Raw genomic sequence first — 21,873 nt, 5'->3', positions numbered from 1 at the left:
GCAAGACCCCTCCCTTGACCTGCCAAACCTCCCCTGGACCCTGATCCTGATCCCAACCCTAGGGGAAGACCCTACCTGCAAAGCCTATGGAGCCTAGGATGATCAGATGTCCCAGTTTTATAGGGACAGTCCTGATTTTGGGGTCTTTTTCTTATATAGGCTCTTGTTACCTCTACCCCCTTCCCGATTTTTCAAATTTGCTGTCTGGTCATCCTAGGCCTGCTCCGAGGAGGAGACGGGAAATCCTGGGGCTGTGAGGGGTCTGTGGGAGGGGCAGTGTGGGGATCTCTCTGCCATGGGGCCCTGGGGCTGAGGGGTCTGTGGGAGGGGCAGTGTGGGGATCTCTCTGCCTTGGGTGCTTACATGGGAGGCAGAAACATTAAATCTTCTCCCCCTATCCCTTCACACCCCTGTCTTTCCTCTTCCCCCATCCCCAGCAAGAGTCACGCTCTGACGCAGAGACCCCACCGGCCAGTCAGAGAAGGACCTTGCTCCCGAGGAGAAGACAGGGGAGGATGAAGACTCAGCCACAGAAGGGGAGGAAGAGCTAGAGACAGAGGAGGAGGAGAAGCAGGAAGAGCAAGTCCTGATCACAGAAAAAGAGGAGGAGGTGGAGGACCTAACCATAAAAGAGGAGGAGGACATATCCGTAGAAGAGGAGAAGGAGGAGGATGAGAACCTGTTTGCAGAAGAGGAGAAGGAGGAGGAGAACTTGTCTGCAGAAAAGGAGGAGGAGGAGGAGGTGAACCTGTCTGCAGAAGAAGAAGAAGCAGGAGAACCTGTCTGCAGAAGAGGAGAAGGAGGAGGAGAACGTGTCTGCAAAAGAGGAAGAAGAACCTGTCTGCAGAAGAGTAGGAGGAGAACGAGAACGTGTCTGCAGAAAAGTAGGAGGAGGAGGAGAACTTGTCTGCAGAAGAGGAGGAGTACCTCTCCATAGAAGAGGAAGAGGACTTGACCACAGAAAAGGAGGAGGAAGAAGAAGGTAAAGGAAGAGGAAGAAGGTGGTAAAGGAAGGACATGGCCCTGGTAGAGGAACACCTGATGATGAAGCAAAAGGAAGAAGAGAAGGACCTGGCCATGGAGCAGGAAGAGGAGCACCTGCCTATGGAGGAAGAGGGAGAGGACCTGTCAATGGAGGAGGAGGAGGATGTGGCCATGCAGGAGAAGGAAGAGCAGGTACTGGCTCTGGAGGAAAAGGAAGTGGAGGAGGATTAGGAGTTGTCCACAGAGAAGGAGCAGAAGGAAGAGGACCTGGCCAGAGAGGTGAAGGAGGAGGATGTGCTGATGCAGGGGGAAGAAGAAGAGAAGGAGATGGACCTGGCCATGGAGGAGTAGGAGCAAGAGGACCTTGGCAGAGAGGAAAACGAGAAGGAGGAAAAGGAGGAGGAGAACCCGGACATGGAGGAGGAGGACCTGGCCGTGGAGGAGGAAGTGGAAGAGTGGGAGGACCTGTCCAGAGAGGAGGACAAGGAGGAGGAAGAGGAGGAGGAGAACCTGGCCAGAGAGAAGGAGCAGGCGGAAGAGGATCTGGTCACAGAGGAGGAGGAGGAGGAGGATGTGGCCATGCAGGGGGAAGAATGAAGTGGAAGAGGAGGTAGAGGATCTGGCTATTGACTAGGAGGACCCAGGAATGGAGTTGGACAAGGATGTGCTGATGCAGGGGGAAGAAGAAGAAGAGGAGAAGGTGGATCTCGCCATGGAGGAGTAGGAGCAAGAGGACCTGGCCAAAGAGGAGGACAAGGAGGAAAAGGAGGAGGAGAACCTGGCCACGGAGGAGGAGGAGGAGGAGGGGGACCTGTCCACGGAGGAGGAAGTGGAGGAGGGGGAGTACGTGGTCATGGAGAAGAAAGCGGAAGAGGACGATTTGGATGAGGAAGAGGATGAGGAGGGCAAAGCCAAATCCTTCTCCACCTCCGTAGCCAGGTCCCCCTTGCCCTGATGCATAAATAGGACCGTAATGAGTAGGAGCAGGGAGGGGATCTTTCTCTCTCTCACCAATGCTCTAGAGAGAGTATGGAATGGTGACAGCCAGTTCTGGTGTCTGTGTTTTAAAAGGATGGTGTTAAGTTGGAGAGGGTGCAGAAAAGTCAGACAAATGATCTGAGAGCTGGAGAAAATGACCTACAGTGAGAGACTCAGACTGTAGGTGGGTGAAATTTAATGGCCTGGAACATTCAGGAGATCAGATGAGATGATCCAGCGGTGCCTTCTGGCATTAAGCTCTATGACACTCTATGATGTATCGTCTCCCCCCCTTCCACCCCCGGCTCCGATGTGCTTAACCGCCCAGAAGGTAGGCTGGAGAGCTTGGAATGGCCCTGCTCCAAAGCGGCCCTGGCGGAGAAGACAGCGGTGAGTGAGAGACAGCCCTGGTGGGAGGGCAGGAGACCTCAGAGAAGGAGGGGGCTCCCTTGGGCAGGGAAACAGATCAGTGTCACTGGAGGGGACAGCAGAGAGCAGGGATTCCTGGGACTGAGGACTGGGCAGCAGCCAAGATGAAATTCTGAGTGTAAGCACTGGAGGCAGGTGGGGAATCGTGAGACTGGAGGGTAAGGGAAGGCTGGGGGTAAAAAGGTAGGGGGCAGCTGCGAGAGGCTGGGCGTGGGCCAAGTTGGAAGGCGAGGAAGGAATCGGGAGGACAGGGCCCAGCTGTGTTGCCAGAGGATCTTGCTGGCTGTGTCTGGGCAGCCTCTCTGGGAAGTGCCCAGGGTTGAGTGGGGCTTGAATGTGACATTCTCCTTTGGGTCTTACAGGAACTAACTGAGGAGCTGCCTCAGGACTGTGGGCCCAGCTCTGTCCTCTCCTGCTCTATGGACCGCATGTGAAACCTCCCGTACCAGAACTCTCGCCCGGCTCCCCCAGCTTAGGTGCTGCTCAGACCCAGAGACGTTGCCTCCTCCATGGCCAGGTTCTCCTCCACCTCCTGAACAGCCTGCGGTGATGGGTAAGGAAACCCATGGGCACACAGAGACGGCATGGGCATCGGTGGGGGTTGAATCTAGGCCCTTCACCACCATGGGAAAAAAGCCCTGTCAGTTTCCCATTCAGGAAGCCATGGAAGGCTCTGTCTGCAGACACCCCCTCTCCATTCCCATTGCCAGACTCTTGCCTGCAGTGAGAATGAAGGAGCAGAAGAACTCCTGCGAGAGAACCCCCGGGCTGCACAGTCGGGTGTCACGGGGACGTCCGTGGGAGCCATTGAGAGAGTGTTCTGTTGGGGCCATTTTCCTGCTCTGACCCAGGGGTTCTCTGCTCCCAGAGTCTCAGCCAGGGAGGCCACCCTGCAGAACATGGCCCCGCAGTTTGGCGGTGGGCTGCAGGAGTCACCAGATAGATGTGGAGCAGCCATAGCGCCTGCATTGACCAAGGGCCAAAACCTGCAGCCTTCACAGCCCAGGCTACCCCCATGGATGTCAATGGGAGTGTAGCCTGGGTAACTAGCTGCTGGGGCAGGGCATATAGAGAGAGGGTCAGAGATGCAGCAAACCACTGGGCAGAGAAGGGAAGGATGTAAGGGAAAGAGGAGAGCGAGGACATCGGGGGAGCTGCTGCAGTCAAGGGACCCCATCCAGAAGAGAGAAGCTGGGTGGGTTAGACACACACAGTCCTGCATCGTGGCAGGGGTTAGACTAGATGAACCTTGCCAGAGGCGGAGAGTTATGTGGACCTGTGGTGCCCGGGCTCCAGCAAATTCAGGGTCCCGGGGGACTCGGCTGCACTAATGTTCAGGGCAGGGTTTCTCCCCCGGCCCTGCCTGCTGCCCCCGCGTGCCTCCCTCGAGCATGCCTGCCTGCCCCGTGCAGCTCTGTGCTGCGCTCCCTCGCCGGCTGCTGGCACTGAAGGCTACAAGGGAATGGTGCCAGGGGCCAGCTGAGGCGGCTGCTGTGCCTGCAGAGGGAGGAGGCACATGGCAGCCTCCCCCACTGTTGTGTATTTGGTTGTCATGGTTTTTGTTCCTATGGCAACTGAGTTAGATTATTAGGGGATAGCCTAGCCAGCTTTGGCCGGTTAGGCGAGTTCTGTGTCTGTAAATAAATGATAGTTTTGTTGGCTGTCTGCTCTTTGGCCTCAAGTGATTTCTTCCTAACTCGGCTGCCCCCAAGGATATAACAAGTGGTGACGACGGATGGGATTCCGGTGTTGCTCCAGTAACAGAAGGAAGTAGAAGTCAAGGTAAAGAACAAAGAAACAAAAAAACTGCTTGTTTGAACTGACTGTGAAAGTGAAACTGAAATCATGGCTACTCTGACCAGGCCAGTGGAACCTTTTGATGAGAATATAATGCAGTGGCCTGTGTATACTGAGCGTTTTGAGCTTTTTGTTATTGCAAATGACATTACAGAAGCGAAAAAGGTGCCAATATTCTTAAGTGTTGTAGGGGCTAAAACCTACTCCCTGCTACGCAGCTTACTGTTAAGCTGCGTAGAACCCTTTTAAACCTGAGACTAAATCTTACAGTGACATTGTGGAAATCCTGGGGTCCCATTTTTCCCCTAAACCACTGGTAATTGCTGAAAGATATCGGTTCCACAAAAGAGACCAAAAAGAAGATGAAACAGTTGTACAATTTGTAGCAATTTAAAAAAGCTAGCAGAACACTGTGAATTTAAGGAGATGTTAAATGAGGCCCTGCGTGACAGGTTAGTGTGTGGCCTGTACAGTGCGGCTATACGGAAGCGCCTGCTGACAGAGGCTCAGCTTACATTACAGAAGGCTGTTGATATTGCTGTCTCCATGGAACTGGCTACAAGGGAGGCGCAATACATCGGTGCATCCCCTAGGGTGCAAAAAGTGTCACAAGAACCTACCCACAGAACTGTGCAGAGTCAGGAATGTTACCGCTGTGGTAAGCCGGGTCACCAGGCATCAGAATGCTGGTGTAAGGACCTGGTGTGTCGACACTGGCAAAAAGGGACACATTGAATGTGCCTGTAAACAAAAGAAAAAGAGGCCTGTGGTCTGGCCGACAAAAAGAGTAGCCCTGCATACCCTAGAGCAGACCCAGGATGATCAAGGTGACACCTTCTCGCAAGAGGAAGTGCCACTGCATGTTTTGTCTTTGGCAGTGGGCTCACATAAATACTGGGTAACCCCGTTGTTGGATGGCAAACCTATACGCATGGAACTGGACACCGGTGCAGCCATCTCGCTGGTCTCCAAGACTGTGTATAAAAAAAAGCAACAGCATCTTCCGCTTAAGGCAACAAAACCTGTTCTGAAGACGTATACGGGAGAAGCTGTGCCCATGTTGGGCACTATTGATGTTAATGTGGAGCTCCATGGACAGGCTGCTAAATTGCCACTGTTTGTGGTGAGAGGTAACTACCCAGCCTTAATGGGTAGGTCTTGGCTTGGGAAGATTCCGCTGAACTGGGCAGAAGTGCACAGGATGACTAAAGAAGAAACCAGTCTAACCTCTGTACTAAGGAAAGATGCTGCTGTTTTTGGAGATGATTTGGGAAGTATGAAGGGAATCACTGTGACATTGAACATTAAACCTGACAGTCCACCAAAATATCTGAAAGCGTAGTTTTGTTGGCTGTCTGCTCTCTGGCCTCAAGTGATTTCTTCCTAAACCGGCTGCCCCCAAGGATATAACACCCTCTCCCACCCCCGGCAGGTGACTCTGAGTCGAATATGAGGGGGGAGAGGGGCTTATCCTGGCTGGAGCTCCTGAGCAGAAGCCTGGTGGGGCTTGGGTGAGTGTCTTGTCCCTGTGGGAATCCTCCCCTCTTGCCCACTGCCCCCACCCAGCATGCCTGCTGCACCCCAAACTCTTCATCCCTGGCCCAGCCCCACACCCTGCACCCTCCTGCACCTCAACGTCCTGTCCCAGCCCAGAGCCTGCACACAGCACCGAAACCCCCTCTCTCACACAGCGCTCCAAACTCCCTCCTGCACCCCAATCCCGTCCCTACACAAACCCCTCCCACACCTCCTCCTGCACTCCAACCACCATCTCATCCCAGACCCTGTTTCCAGCACCCAAACCCTTTTCATCCCCAGCCCCCAAACCCCCTCCCACACCCCCTCCTGCACTCCAACCACCATCCCAGCCTAAAGCCTGCTCCCAGCACCCCCCCGCACCGCCTCCTGCACCCCAACCACCATCCCACCCCAGAGCCTGCACCCAGCACCCAAACTCCGTCCCAGAGCCCGCACTCTTTCCGCACCCAGACTTTCTTCTGAAGCCCACACCTCCAACCCCCTCGTGGCTATCCTAATTTTGACACAAGTGGTCCGGGGAGTTTTTATAGCATGTTGGGGGGCCTCAGAAAGAAAAAGATTGAGAACCCTGCCTTAGGATGATGCAATGTGGCTGTTATTCTGCAGCCTATCAAGACGAGAAAGGCAGTTGGGGACATTTCTGAATTAGTGTTAGTCCATTTCACACCCGATTCCCCCCAGGCTCTGTCCCTGCAGACAGACACTCTAGACTCTGCCATGCTGGGAAAACCTTCAGGTACGTTATTACAACACAGAACTGACCCCTCTCCTGGGAGTAAACCCACAAGACACTTTTAAACCCTCCCAGGAAGACTTCCTTGACAGGAGATTTGTAATGGGAATTACTAGGAGAGGAATGATCCTGGGGAGGTCAGTTCCTAGCCTCCAAACTCTGCTCCTTTGGCTTTGTTTAATGAACAGATTAAAGATAAAATCATTGCACTCAATACGTTCAGTGTCCATACAATCTCGGTGCACGTTGGATTTGAAAAGTTGTTCTCCTTGGTCTGTACACCACAAGTGTCCATTTTAAATCAGAGGATCTATAATGCCCCACGGGCTGCTTCCCTATGATACACAGGGTCATAGAATCATAGAATATCAGAGTTGGAAGGGACCTCAGGAGGTCACCTAGTCCAACCCCCTGCTCAAAGCAGGACCAATTCCCAACTAAATCATCCCAGCCAGGGCTTTGTCAAACCTGACCTTAAAAGCCTCTAAAGAAGGAGATTCCACCGCCTCCCTAGGTAACCCATTCCAGTGCTTCACCACTCTGAGTGAAAAAGTTTTTCCTAACATCCAACCTAAACCCCACTGCAACTTGAGACCATTATTCCTTGTTCTGTCATCTGGTACCACTGAGAACAGTCTAGATCCGTCCTCTTTGGAACCCCCTTTCAGGTAGTTGAAAGCAGCTATCAAATCCCCCCTCATTCTTCTCTTCTGCAGACTAAACAATCCCAGTTCCCTCAGCCTCACAAACATCATGGTGAATAGCACAGATTAATCTATAATCACAGTGGGTTTCAGCCTGTAGGATCACCTGTAAGGATTTTTCCTTCCTTTAAAGAGGGCAGAACCCAAACCCCATTCAGAAGATGCAGGGAATCTTACAGTAAACTCTTCCCACATGGTCACCTTTGGGTATGTCTACACTATGGGATTATTCCGATTTTATAGAAACCGATTTTTGGAAACAGATTGTATAAAGTCGAGTGCACGTGGCCATACTAAGCACATTAATTCGGCAGTGTGCGTCCATGTACCGAGGCTAGCGTCGACTTCGGGAGCATTGCACTGTGGTAGCTATCACATAATTCCCAGAGTCTCCCCCGCCCATTGGAATTCTGGGTTGAGATCCCAATGCCTGATGGGGCCAAAAATTTGTTGCAGATGGTTATGGGTAAATGTTGTCAGTCAGTCCTCCCTCCGTGAAAGCAATGGCAGACAATCATTTCGTGCCCTTTTCCCTGGATTGCCCTGGCAGACGCCATAGCGTAGCAGCCATGGAGCCCATTTAGCTTTTTTTCACTGTCACCGTATGTCTATCGGATGTTGCTAACAGACGCGGTACTGCAGCGCTACACGGCAGCATCCCCTTGCCTTTGCAAGTTAGCAAAGACGGTTACCAGCCCTACTGTACCGTCTGCTGCTTTGCAAGTTGACAATGATGATTACCAGTCATACTGTACCGTCTGCTGCTGTCATGGGTGCTTCTGGCCGGCCTCGGTGAGGTCAGTCGGGGGCGCCTGGACAAAAAGGGGAATGACTCCCTCATTCTCTTCTTTAAGTTTTGTCTAATGGAGAGTTAGTCCTGCCTAGAGTATCAGGCAAGCCTGCTAAAGAACCAGAGAGGCAAACGGCCGTCCTGGTTCAGAGCCCCAGACATCCAGCAGAAATGATGAGCTGCATGCCATTCTAGGGGATGCCCCTGCAACAACGCCACCCCTCCTGGGCTACCGTGGCAATTATCCCCCATTTGTGTGATGAAGTAATGAAGAATGCAGGAATAAGAAACAACACTGACTTGATTGCCTCTGCAAGCAGAGGTCAAAGTGTGGGGGGGAGGGCAGCCTCCAGCTGCCATAAAGAGGAGAGGGCAGCCTCCAGCTGCCATGATATTCCAGGCAGGAGTGAATCTCCATTAGACAAAACTTAAAGAGGAGACTGACCTGGAGTCATTCCCATTTTTGCCCAGGCACCCCCGGCCGACCTCACCGAGGCCAGCCAGGAGCAGTCAGGGGACGACGATGATGGATACCAGTCCTACTGTACCGTCTGCCATCCGCAAGGCAAAGGAAGGGAAGGGGATGCTGCTGTGTAGCGCTGCAGCACCACGTCTCGCAACAGCATCCAGTAGACATAAGGTGACATTGAAAAAAGGCGAGAAAGGACTTTTTTCCCCTTTGCTTTCACGGGGAGGGGCTGATGACATACACCCTGAACCACCCGCAACAATGTGTTTGACCCTTCAGGCTTTGGGAGCTCAGCCAAGAATTTAAATGGTTTTCGGAGAGTGCGGGAACTGTGGGATAGCTACAGTCATCAGTCGCCCCTCCCTCTGTGAGTTAGAACAGATTCATCTCCCCGTACAGAGATCCGATTCAGTATCTCCCGTACGGTCCATGCTGGAGCTCTTTTTTGATTCTGGGACTGCATGGTCACCTGTGCTGATCAGCGCTCCATGCTGAGCAAACAGGAAATGAAATTCAAAAGTTCGCGGGGCTTTTCCTGTCTACGTGGCCAGTGCATCCGAGTTGAGATTGCTATCCAGAGCAGTTACAATGATGCACTGTGGAATAGCTCCCGGAGGCCAACACCGTCAAATTGCAGACACACTAGCCCTAATTTGCAATAGCAATACCAATTTCAGCGCTACTCCCCTCATCGGGGAGGAATACAGATATTGATATTAAGAGCCCTTTATATTGAAATAAAGGGCTTCGTTGTGTGGACGGGTGCAGGGTTAATTCGGTTTAACGCTGATAAACTCGTAGTGTAGAGCAGGCATTTGTAAAGCCCGTATATCAGAGCTTGCCTTAGCTCAAGAAAATAAGGCCACGTAGTGGTAACCACACAAACAAGACTTTATTTACTACATGGAAAAGGGCTAGGATAGGACAGAGAAGGGGCAGATTAACCTGGAAATGCTCCAATCTCACAAACAGTTACACCCATGAGGTAATGTTGATGTTCTCTCTCTTCTCTTGCAAGGACAGTGATGGACGGCTGCTGCTCTCTTAACATTGGACGTCAGGGACGGACTTCGATACTTGACACAGGAACGGGTGAGTAGGTCTAACTAAAACCCAACCCAAAGTAATAGAGCACATGGCAAAAGGTCACCACATTCTTTTCCCAAGTCCAAGATGGCCACCTTATAGATAATGCAAAAGGTACATCCCTTTTGTTACTACTTTTACTAACATTTGGCAGGGGCAACCAGCATTTTACACACCTGGAGACTGGATTTGACTAATCAGGGGACGTTCCGTGGCAGGGTGACCCCTCCAGAAGGGGGTTGTATATCCCCTCTGAGAACTCCTCCCTCTGTCCTCTACTAATTGAAGTGAGCGTCAGCTAATGCTCCTTTGCAGTTTCCTTGAGAGCTGTCATTTCTTAAAGAGAGCAGCCAACCCCCTGCAACTTCCTCTACCCTGTGGCTCTGATGTCTGAGGGAATCACATGCGAGAAGCTCTGTGAATGTAGGGCTCTATGCAGTGGGGTGAGATGTCAGACATGGAGCCCAAAGGTGGGGTTGTCCTGACTCTGCAGTAACTTCATTACATAAGAACATAAGAACGGCCGTATTGGGTCAGACCAAAGGTCCATCTAGCCCAGTGTCCTGTCTACCGACAGTGGCCAATGCCAGGTGTCCCAGAGGGAGTGAACCTAACAGGTAATGATCAAGTGATCTCTCTCCTGCCATCCACCTCCACCCTCTGACAAACAAACAGAGTCTACGGACATCATTCCTTACCCATCGTGGCTAATAGCCATTATTGGACTTAATCTGCCTGGCTGGGGTAGGGGTGAGGCGGCTCCACGCGCTGCTGTTCCTCTTCCCAGTGATTTCCCTAGACCCCCCCCAGAGGGGGTGTACACCCCCCTGAATTTCCCCAACGCCCCCCCCTAGTTTTGTGAGCTGGTTACATACCAATTTAGTGACTGTTTGGAAATCTGAATTTAAACTGAAACATTAATACACACTTAAAAGCTTATACAGTGTAGGATAAAATATGTGTATCTGAAAAAGTATACTAGATTTGAGAAGTATGAACATAGACTAGCTTCCTTGCTTCCTTATACAGCTGTTGTTTTTTTTTGATGTCAGTGCATTTGTGATGTTGGCCAACCTAATAATATCAAATGATGATTTGTAAGCAAAGTCTAAATGAGCTCTCCCTGACAGCTAGTGATGAGCTGGGGCTGTAGGGCCAGATTGTATTTACATTCACACCTAATCTACCTAGGTATCCAGCAAACAGAGCTGTGTTGTGCAAGTGATAGATTTTGGCTAAGGTTGGGTTACAAACCACTTGAATATGGGGGTTGGGGTGGGAGATGAAATGTTGTTCTTATTGTATGAGTAAAGGGCAGTAGAACTGTACTTAGCCTGTGATGATTTGAAGGCATCAAGAGAGAGGGTGGGGATCTGTCCTCTCCACTCTTTAAAGACAGAGCTGATTAGGCTCCATAGAGAGAGAGTCTTTTGTTCTGTTAAGTGACCACTGCAGCTGAAATCACTGACAATCAGGTCTAAGTGCGTAGTCCTGTTGTGGGGCCAGTGTTCCTGTGGGACAGCGTTTTTGTGGAAGAGACAGCCCAGACTGCACTAGCAGCGAGGTTCCCCCAATGAGAGCTCAGCTGAAATGACTGAGAGCTGGTGGAACCTCAAGAGACCAACTCGCAGAGGTCACAGGGGCAGGTGGCAGCAGAACGTAACTGCGCAGGGCCATTGGCAACAAAGCGGTGGAGTGAACGGTGGCACAAGAAACAGCCGTGGCCAGAGCAAACAGTGAGCAGCTGGAGGAACGAGCTAGGTGCCTTCTTGTCCCCCACCTGGAAGGTGTACTCACGTGAAAGCACCTCTGAACTCTGAGCATACTCTCCACTGATCAAGGACAACACCGGTGAGTGGGGTGCGGGAGGGAAAAGTTAAATAAACATTTGTTTGTTGGACTATATTTTAGTCACTTTGCTCCAGAATGCTAGATTTGTGACTGGGAATGGAAACTTATCTAAATACGTTTCCTAGTAGGCCAAGATTTTTAAAATGCATTATTTGCCAAGGTTGTTATCTCACATTGTTGCTATCTTGGGAGGTCATTATGTTGGGCAGTTTCTGTAGTAAACATTTTTATTATTATAATTAATTTTACATATGAATGGTTATACTGGGTCAGACCAATGGTCCATATAGCCCAGTACCCTGTCTTACAACAGTGGTCAAGGCCAGGTGTCCCAGAGGGAATGAACAGAACAGGTAATCATCAAGTGACCATCCCCTGTTGCCCATTCCCAGCTTCTGGCAAACAGGCTAGGGACACTCAGAGCATGGTGTTGCATTTGTCCCCATCTTGGCTAATTGCCACAGATGGACCTATTCTCCAGGAATTTATCTAGTTCTTTTTATAATCCTGTTATAGTTTTGGTCTTCACAGCATCCTCTGGCAAAGAGTTCCCTGGGTTGACTTTATATTGTGTGAAGAAGTACTTCCTTTTGTTTTTAAAAAACCTGCTGCCTATTAATTTCATTGGGTGACTGCTAGTTCTTGTGTTATGTGAAGGATTAAATAAAATTTCCTTATTCACTGTCTTCGCACCAGTCAAGATTTTGTAGACCTCTATCATATCCCCATTAGTCATCTCTTTTCTAAGCTGAAAATTCCCAGTCATTTTAATCTTACCTCCTGTTTCATACCCCTGATCATTTTAGTTGCCCATCTCTGTACCTTTTCCATTCCAATATGTATTTTTTAGGATGGGTGACCAGATCTGCACACACTATTCAAGGTGTGGGCGTACCATGGATTTATACAGAGGCAATGTGATATTTTCTGTCTTATTATCTATCCCTTTCTTAATGATTCCCAACATTGTTTGCTTTTGTGACTGCTGTTGCACATTGAGTGGATGTTCTCAGAGAACTATCCACAATGACTCCAAGATCTCTTTCATGAGTCTTAACAGCTAATTCAGATGCCATCATTTTGTATGTATAGTTGAGATTGCTTTCAAATGCGCATTACTTTGCATTTATCAACATTGAATTTCATTTGCCATTTTGTTGCCCAGTCACCCAGTTTTGTGAGATCACTTTGTAGCTCTTCGAAGTCTGCCTGGGACTTAACTGTCTTGAATAGTTCTGTATCATGTGCAAATTTTGCCACCTCACTGTTTACCCATTTTTCCAGATGAATATGTTGAACAGTACTGGTCCCAGTACTGACCCCTCAAGGATACCACTATTTATCTCTCTCCATTCTGAACACCTATAATTTATTCCTACCCTTTGTTTCCCATCTTTTAACCAGTTACTGATCCATGAGAGGACTGCCCTCTTAGCCCATGATGGCTTACTTTTCAAAAGTCAATTTAAATTAAATACTTTTCTTTTTAATGTAAATGTTTTTAGAAATCTAGACCTGTTATGTGTTTTGGTGTAACTTGCATTATTCTTATCTTAAATTTGCATAATCCTAACAAAACATTTACTTTATTCATCATATCTCTTTTATTTATCTCATTGGTCCTGACACCCCCCCCCCGTAAATTCGAACACCCCCTCTTATTTCAATTCCTGGGGAAACCACTGCCTCTTCCCCACAGCTGCATTGCCATGACTAGCACTGCACTGGAAACCGCTGTCCTGACTGCTGCTCTTACATGTAGGCTCTGCCCCTCTGCAGCTCCCATTGGCCGGGAATCGTTAATCCCACCCTGGCCCTCCTCCTAGCCTGTTCCATTCCTGCTCTTGACTCCTGACTCCGGCTCCAACCCTTGGCTCCCCTCAGCTCGACCTCCACCACCCTGACCACTAGGCCCCACCACCACCGCTCCAGCCACTTGGCCCAACCCTCCGTGCTTTGGTGTCTGACAGCAGCGATATGTAGGAGTCGTCCACCTCACTGCTTTCCAAGCGTATGGCCGTGCCTTTGTCAGCTCTGGTTTTCATCTGCCATTGTGCTGCCCAGTCACATGGCTTTATTAGATCCCTTTCAACTTCTTCAAAGTCCTCTCTACGCCTCACTGACCTACATAATTTTGTGTCCTCTGCCAATATCCACCTCGTTGTTCAGCCCCGGTTCCAAACATAAGAACAGCCATACTGGGTCAGACCAAAGGTCCATCTAGCCCAGGATCCTGTCTTCGGACAGCAGACAATGGCAGGTGCCCCAGAGGAAATGAACAAACAGGTAATCTAGTGATCAATCCCCTGTCACTCATTCCCAGCTTCTGACCAACAGAGGCTAGGGACACCAAAAAATTGATGTCTGTTATACGTACCATAGCAGGACAAAGTGGTCTTCTGTGTCGGTCCCAGTTCCCTAGTCAAATGCAGAACCCGACACGAGATTTCCAAGCTTCTGCAACCATTTGTAATGTCTACTGAGGATGTACCATGGGGTGCCTTCATTCTTTAAGAGGTCACAGGGAAAAGTGTTTCCCATCTGCACTCATGGGATTTCCTATGAGCTGATAACCAATCTCTGAGTGAAATTCCCTTGCAATCACTCCATTACAGGGAGAGCAGATGATGAATCCTTCCCTACGGAGGGTAATCGTCATCATCATCATCACCTTTAACAACAACAACAACAACAGTCCTTTTCAATTCTGTCAGGCCTTCCTTTAGAGACGTTCTGACAAGTCACAGTAATGGCAGATAGTATTTCCTAGATATACAATGAGTCTCATTACTTTTCAAATCCTTCGCTGAAAACTGCAGCCGTTCCCCCAAGACAGCCCTTGGGAAATTAAATACATTCCTTACATCTATTCACAAAGCACATTAGATAAAGCATCAGAAGCCCAGAAGTCACTCAGAGACTGATTTCCAAAGGAGATTGAATTCACATCATGCTGGTTTCCTCAAGGCGCAGCCAAAGAGGAGTTGTGGGCAGGGGACGTTGGTGCGGTTGATACAGCTAAGTTGCTCCCTGCGCACGCACACACACTTTCAGGATTCTGGGGCTGTTGGAGGGAAGAGAGCAGCAGTCTAGAAAAGGGCTTTGAAGAAAGCAGGTCAAAAAAGCTCAAGTGAAGTTACTCTGCTTACCAATGAAGAGGGCTGCAGAATGTCTGATTGTTGTCTGTGAGCTTTCCAGGTCCTCTGAGGCCTGGAACAGGAATTTGGGGATGTGACTCTTGTTGTTCTGCATCTAGGAAGAAAGAAGGAAGAAATGCACAATATACAAATGACATGTTCTTCCCACAGGGACTAATCCAGGGAAGCCAAAGCATAGAGCCAGTTCATAGCAACAGCCAGTCTGAGCCAAGGCGCCACAGCAGCGCCTCTCTGGAGTTCTCCAGAACCTCAGCTTTCATTTTAACAGACAAGCGTTTGCAGGTCTGACAGTTGAGGAGACAAAATTTCAAAAATGTGAAGGGATTGTAACTCCTGCAGAAATGAACCAGCAGAGAGCTTGGAATAGAGTCCTGCCACCCGACAGAAGCTGATGGCACCTGGCTACCGGGGTCAGGTCCAGGTTGGAAAAGAACCGGACCCTCTCAGGCTTGGGTCAGGGCCAGCTGCAGAGGGAGCACAGGAGTCACAGCGTTTCTAACTCCACAGCGCCTGCAGTGCAGCAGGGGCCACAGACGGCAGCAGCGGGGTACACAGCCAATGTGCTGACCCAACAGGCAGAAGGAGCAGAGTCCCCACGGCAAGACATAGAGGCAGCATTGAAGCAGGTTTAGGGAGGGGGAAAGGTCAGATTGGAAAACAACTCAAAAAAAAATGGCCAGAAAGAAGCAATCCCTTCCAGAGGCTAATTTCAGGGGCTAACAAGAGGGAAGCAGAAATTCCCCTTGGTACTCAGGGTGTGGGGTTAGAAAGGTCTCCCTCAAGTCCCCATTCACCACTCTCAAGGCAAAGGGAATTGACCTACCGGGCACACTTCAGGAGCTGTGAGAAGCCATCCTAGGCCATACTGCGGAACAGCGTCTTCAAATGAGCCCACCTGAGAAACACTGCGCAGCGGAAGAGCGTCAGTTTGCATCTCTGCAAGAGAAGGTGAGACCAAGAGGGTTCTCACTGAGAGAGGGACAGTCTGGGGGACATGGAACCTTCCCCGTCCCTTGTTCTCCTGCTTTTCCTGCTAGTGGAGATTCCTGTCATTTGTTGTACACAGCACTGTGCTCAGGAGAGGGAACTGAGAATTGATTGGAGAGAGCCATAAGAGATCTCCACAGCTCAGTCCTTCTGTGCAAAGGGACTGCATGAGAGCATGAGTCAGCTTTGGGATTCCAAAGAGTCGGACCAAAGGGGCCCCAAATCAGGCTTCCCTCCACATCCCAATTGGCCCCACAAAAGAGGGCAACGTCCGGTGAATGCTGGGAAGCTGGGACCTGGAGAAAGACTCTCAGGAGCTCCAGGGAAGAAGTCAGGGCAGCTGCACCCCGTTTCCAGAAGGCCGTGGGCAGATATCAGCTCCCTGACCCGAAGGCCACTTACAGATCTATGCTCCCTTTTCTTTTGCTGCCTTTGTTGTGAGCCTTTGGATGCAGCAGCCCAAAGGCCTGAGGCCTCTCTTTGCCAGAGAGGGTCAGGGCTCTTTCCCAGAAGAAGCTTTTCTTCCCAATGGTGCTGTGAGAATGGGGGAGGCACTAGGCTCCAGCATGGAGTGAAGCAGGGAGGAGAAGACTCTAGTTGGGCAAGAGGCTCTGGCCATTAATGGAGTGGGGTCCCAGGGATTCTGGCTCTCTGCTCTTAAGGAAATAATGACCGTGGCACTTACCAGTGTCACACTCTCATTCTGGTCTTCAAGGTGCAGCAGCAGCGGGAGCAAGAAGTGGATCATTTCCTGCTGCACGATGGGTTTGTCCAGGTCCTTCACGCTGCTCACCACGTTGCCAAGCAGTAAAATGGCAGCGGAGCACACACTGCCCCCAGGGCCGGCTTTAGGAAGTGCGGGGCCCAATTCAAACAGTTTTGACGGGGCCCCCGGTAGGGATGACTTAAAAAAACAAAAACACCTTTCATTTCTTCCATGTATTATTTGCATGTATTATTTACTTTCCATGACTGTATACATAATAACACAATTATATATAACATACATTACATCATATTGTATATGGCTCTTTTCTTACTCCCACTTGGGTACTTTCTACCAATATCTCTTGCCCATATTGATAGAGGTCACCACATTCTAAAAGAATGTTAATTATAGATTTTCACTTTCATATTAGGAAAATAATTTGTTTCGATAGTTGTACAACTGATTTTCTTCAGTAATGTTTATTTTGTGCCCCCTCGTTCCCCCCAGCACCGCCCACCTCGCAGAAACAAACCCTCCTTCCTCAGCGCCACCTTGTTGAAACAGCTGTGGGCCAAAGAAGAAGGTTTGGCGGGGGGGGAGAGAAACGGCACACATAGACAAAAAGAAGTATTCCATTCTATTCATCCATAGAAGTGGGCTGTAGCCCATGAAAGCTTCTGTTGAAATAAATTTGTTAGTCTCTAAGGTGCCACAAGTACTCCTGTTCTTTTTGCAGATAAAGACTAACACGGCTGCTACTCTGAAACCTGGCACACACAGGGTGACCAGATCACAGCAGTAATATTGGACCCACCCCGTTCCCACTCGGCCCCACCATCACACCCCTCTTCACCCCCTAGTCCCCCGCTGACTTGCTGCGTCCCTCCTAGTCAGTCCCCCACCCACCACTCCCCTTCTTTCACTTTCTCCCTCCCCTGCCAAAAACCCCCATGCCTGCTTCTAGAACCCCTGCTGGTTCACTGCTTGCCTCTTTGCCCACCTGCTGCTTGCCCACCCGCTCGCCCCCAACTCGCCGCTGCACCCCCCCCCGAGTATATAGCCCCATTCAGAGACCCAGAGGTCACTATATTACTGCACACAGCAGTCAATGCAGTTGTAGATAAATCTCTGCATTATGCATTTTTGTATAACTTTTAAATGACTTTGTATTGAACCTTGGTAATATGTTGTAGCAGGCCCCTAAGGTAGTATATAAGGTAAAAGAAAAATGTCTTTTTGCTAGAAGTAGAATAAGATCTTTCCTCCACTTTGTAATCAATTGCTCTATTGAATGAATGAGATGTGAATGAGGAAGGTGTGGAAGGCAGGCACCTCCAGACAGCTGCAACCCTTGGAGAGGGGCTGGGAGCCAGGGCTGAGTGGGACGGAGTTTGGGTGCTGAGTGCCGGCTCCGGGGTGGGGTGCAGGAAAGGTGGAGGGGTGCAGGCTCTGGGAGGGAGTGTGGAGGGGTGGGTGCAGGCTTTGGGGAAGAGGTGGGGGCTGGCGGGGGGTGCTGGGGGGAAGGGACTGCCATGTAGCTTCCTTCCTCCCCTGATGCCCCTCACCATAGCCTCAGTGTGGGATGGAGCTGCCCCTTCCCCAGTGTTTGCAGGAGTGGTGGCTGCAGGGAAACCCAGTCAAACTCTGGTTTTACTCTTTCGCTGATGGGTCACTTAAACCCCTTACAAACTCCTTCCCGCCTCTCTCACTCCCCTTTTCTACTGGGCTTGTTTGATCTTTTCGGTGGAGCCAGATGAAAACCACAAACTCCAGTGAGAGCAACAGGCTGGAAGACTAGACTGAACCCACCACCCAGCCTAGTCCATCCCAGAGCCCAGGACTGAGGGCAATGTCCCCTCACCCCCAGGCTACCTGCTTCCACTCCTGGCCTCTCCCAACCCTGCTAGTGATTCTGTGTGGCTGAATTGGGTGGGATTTCAAGCGGAACCCCCCAACCTCCTGTTAAATTCACCCGTTTTGAGACCACTCTGCACCAAGAGCACCTTCCTTTCCTGCCCTAGAGCTGCTGGATGGCTCAAAAGCTGAGCTGGGCATTTGATTAATCTAAAATATTATCATGCACCTCCTCAAAAAAACCTTACCGCCCCCCCCAAGCTGTGTAGATATTATTTGCCCCCCCCCCGCCCAAGCCGGTCTATTTTATTGTTGCCGGGCAAATGAAGGAGCCATAGTTTAATGGAAATATTCAGCCCCTACAGCGGTCTTGCATCAGGGAAAGCAGCGTTGATGGGAAGGGATCTGGTTTGGATAGGAGCCCCAGTCCCCTTCCTTTGCAAAATAATTTGGAGAGGAAATCAGATCACGCCGTGCTTCAGTTTCCCCTTCTGTGGTGGGGGGGAGATAAAAGTCTCAGCCTGCTGTGCCATGTTGCAGACCTTTCGCATTCTCCTCTCTTGCTGTATTTGATTTCTTCCTCCAAACCTCCCTCTCTCTCTCACCTGGAGTTCACAGCACTAAGTACCGGCTGGGGACTTTTTTCCTGGATTCCATGACATTATCCCAACTTTAGTTCTGAAATGAACACAGACAGGCACAAACTCACCCTCAAACAGCAACACCCTGAAAACCACAACACCAACCCAATATTACAAACCTGCGGGGAATGACAGGGTCAGACACTCACCGCTGGGAGCCCCAGCAGCTGCTCAGGTAGATGAGGTCCACTGCAGAGATTCCTGCCACCAGGTGAGTGCTGGGGGGAGGGGAAGGGAAGGAAGGCTGCAAACCACATGTGCCTTCTCCCCTCTCCCCCTTCCCCCTCCTGACCTGCAACACCCACGCGGCTGCCTCCGCCGGCCAGCATCTCTCGTTGCCTAGCAACAACAGCTGCTGCTTCCGGGAGACGCAGAACTTTGCTTCCGGGAGACAGCGAGCGCGGGGCCCCTTCATGCGCGGGGCCCGATTCGGGGGAATCGGGCAAATCGGCCTAAAGCCGGTCCTGACTGCCCCTCTCCTGGCAAAGACACACAAGGAGGGGGGAAGCCCGGTTAAAGCCAGGCAGGATCAGAGCCTAATGCGACAGAATCATAATCCATATGCTGCTGCCGTTCCCCCGTGTTAACTGACTTGGCTGGCGGGAGCAGTGAGGCCACCAGGCCAGCGCCATAGACAACTTGTGCAGAACAGGGCCTGAGACACTGTGCAGGGCAGTGCAGCCCCATGGTGTCCTAGACACAATGTCTGTCTGGAGAGCACAGAATCCTAAAGCCCTGGAAGCTTAGGGGAGAGGGAGGGAAGGCTGCTGGAGACCAGCCTGGGGAAGGGGAGGAGCAGCTGCTGGAGCCTTGCAGGGAGGTGCTGCTACAGAACACAGCAGTTCTTTTGCTCTTCGGTGCCTCTGAGAGCCGGGCCATTCCCAGCCCACCTTTTTCCTGCTGGGAATCTCCACCTCTTTGGGGGCCGGTGTTCTCCAGACAGCTGGTCGTCTGCCCAGTGCCAGGCCACTCTCCTCCAGGCCAGGCTGCAGCAGGGGCTGGGAGCATGGCGCTGAGGCTGAGGTTTGGCGAGAAGAGCTCTGACAGGGAGGTGGCTGAATAGGAGATTCCGCCCCCCATGATGAGGGCACCCCTTGGAGGCTCCTTGGCAAGGCTGAGGGGTGGGAGGCACAGGGATGGGGAGGGAGAGACAAGGGCACCAGGGACAGGCTGAGGGGGCGAATGGGATTCTCTGGTGTTTCCCAGCCTTACGTCGTCAATGAAGGAATGAAGGCTGACTGCAATGTCCTGGGAGCCAAGCCCCTCCCCATCCAGGAGGTAGATGATGTCTCCAGCTTTATGCACGCTTCACAGAACATGTCCGTGATCGCTGGCAGCTGGGCCCGTAACGATTGCACCTACAGGAATAAAGAAGGCAACTCATTAGTATCCTGGGTGACAGCCTAGGGCGTATGCTGGCCCATCCCACTCCCACCTATCAGAAATCCCCGCTGGCACAGCCCCACAATGGGGGAGAAAGTTATTCTCCTGTCACTCTTACAGGAGTTTTGTACTCACACTCCTTGGCCAAAGGCTTCACTGACACCTGCTTGGAGCAGCTCCAGGCCCCACAAACTGACCTCTGATCCACGCTGACTCTTCTGCTCTTGCCAAGCCTGGGCTTCTCTCCCTGCCTCCACTGTCTCCCCATTGCCCTGAGCAACAACTTCAGTCCCTTTTTCCTCCTTTCAGGCCCCGCAGCCCTCTGCCCATCCTATACCTTGGACTTTGTCTCCTGAAACTTTGGCCCTTCCAGCTCCACTCAACCCTCCACCCTGGCCTTGTTATCTTTGTTCCATTCCTGCTCCCAGCTCTGACTTGTCCATGCCGGTCCCTCTGCATGGAACGTCTTCCCCATCCCCATCCTCATCTAACATTGTCTCCTATAAACCCACCGCTGCAGGGCGCCTGCAAGCAGTGAGTTAATTCACCCCATTCAAAACAATTCCCACTTATATGGAATGGAGCCATCGAGATGGAAAATTACTAAAACTGAGCACCTGTGCCAGCTGATCACTGTAACCTCTCTCTTTGCTCACCCCAATTTCCCCTTCCCCCATTGCATCACATCTGCAATCAGGGGTCAGCTCACGAGAGCAGGGACCACGTCATGTCTTGATTTGCTCAGAAAAGCACCTCCAACATTTTCATGCTCTGTGTTAAACAACAAGGCTTGTGTGGGGATCATTTCTGAGCTATTCAATAGACATCGGCTTCCTCCATCCCCCGGGCAATGCACGCCTCTCACCTTTCCTGGCTGGAGCACAAAACTGCCAAGGCCTCGCAGACTGAGCCTACGTACGATGGGATTTTGGTCTTGGGTCCATTCTATGAGCTGTGCCTGGAGCTCTGATTTTTGTCAGTATTGTCTCAATGGAAGGACTCTGGAAAAACTGGAAAGAGCCAGATCAACATCAGATTGAGGAGCAGAGGTCTTCCTGTGGGGTCTGTTACCTGGACAATCAGCTTTACCAAATGGCCACTTATTCCCATATAAAGTCTCTGGTGTGTAGAGAGCAAGGTGCTGCTCTTTCAGTTGGTTCATTCCCAGAACTTAGACTCATGCACAAGTGATAAATAAACCCCCAGGGAAAGGGAGATCTCCAGGCCCCACTGAGTGCCATGGCGTGACCCCTGGGTCAGAAGAAAAGCAGAATCCCAGGAAAAGGTGAGGAGAGAAGCATGGCCTTGGGGCACCGGAGAAACATCTCCTCTTGTCACATGATCCCATCTAGGCTCACCCAGCCAGGAGGGATCTCACCCTGTCTCTCCCTCCCTCTCTGTGCCATGCCCCACGACCATCCATGTGCGGAGAGGAGCTAGCTGGCTGTAAAGCTGCTGAGCTGCTGACAATGTGCCCCAGAGCTTACTGGCCTGAGCTGCTCTCCAGAAAGCCCACTTGTGCCTGTCAACTACTGAATCTCACCTCAGTGCAGAAAGTCATGGTGATATTTCTCTGCTCATCCTCCTTCTCACTCTGGACAATGGTGACAGCCTCTCTGAAAACTGCAGGGAGCTGCGGGTTCTCAAACTCGATCATGGCTCTGGAACATGGAGCAGAAAGTTCCTTGTGGTTATCAGGGGGGGATAGAGTTTCTCTCTAGTTGCTGGGCTGAGATGGCAGCCTGAAACAGAGGAATATTTCATACGGAAACTTTGGGCTC

The 21,873-nt window shown here is 50.9% G+C and overlaps 1 protein-coding gene and 1 long non-coding RNA gene across 2 annotated transcripts; one reads left to right on the top strand and one right to left on the bottom strand.

Moving 5' to 3' along the window:
* Positions 1-402: 402 nt before the first annotated feature.
* Positions 403-1,369, bottom strand: LOC115639837 (protein MTL1-like). Its single transcript, XM_030542798.1, has 2 exons — positions 838-1,369; positions 403-679 (listed from the first exon to the last, which is right to left on the bottom strand). The coding sequence occupies exons 1-2, from the start codon at positions 1,155-1,157 to the stop codon at positions 403-405; spliced, it is 597 nt and encodes a 198-aa protein (XP_030398658.1). The 5' UTR covers positions 1,158-1,369.
* A 1,027-nt stretch (positions 1,370-2,396) lies between these two features.
* LOC115639838 lies at positions 2,397-9,518 on the top strand. The gene is made up of 3 exons (XR_003997751.1): positions 2,397-2,944; positions 4,104-4,173; positions 9,442-9,518. It is a non-coding gene; the product is annotated as an uncharacterized LOC115639838 (long non-coding RNA).
* The last annotated feature ends 12,355 nt before the right edge of the window (positions 9,519-21,873 follow it).

Source organism: Gopherus evgoodei, unplaced genomic scaffold (assembly GCF_007399415.2).
Source record: "Gopherus evgoodei ecotype Sinaloan lineage unplaced genomic scaffold, rGopEvg1_v1.p scaffold_134_arrow_ctg1, whole genome shotgun sequence".
In the NCBI taxonomy this organism is placed as follows: domain Eukaryota; kingdom Metazoa; phylum Chordata; order Testudines; family Testudinidae; genus Gopherus; species Gopherus evgoodei.
This window is presented reverse-complemented; position numbering and strand designations above follow the sequence as displayed.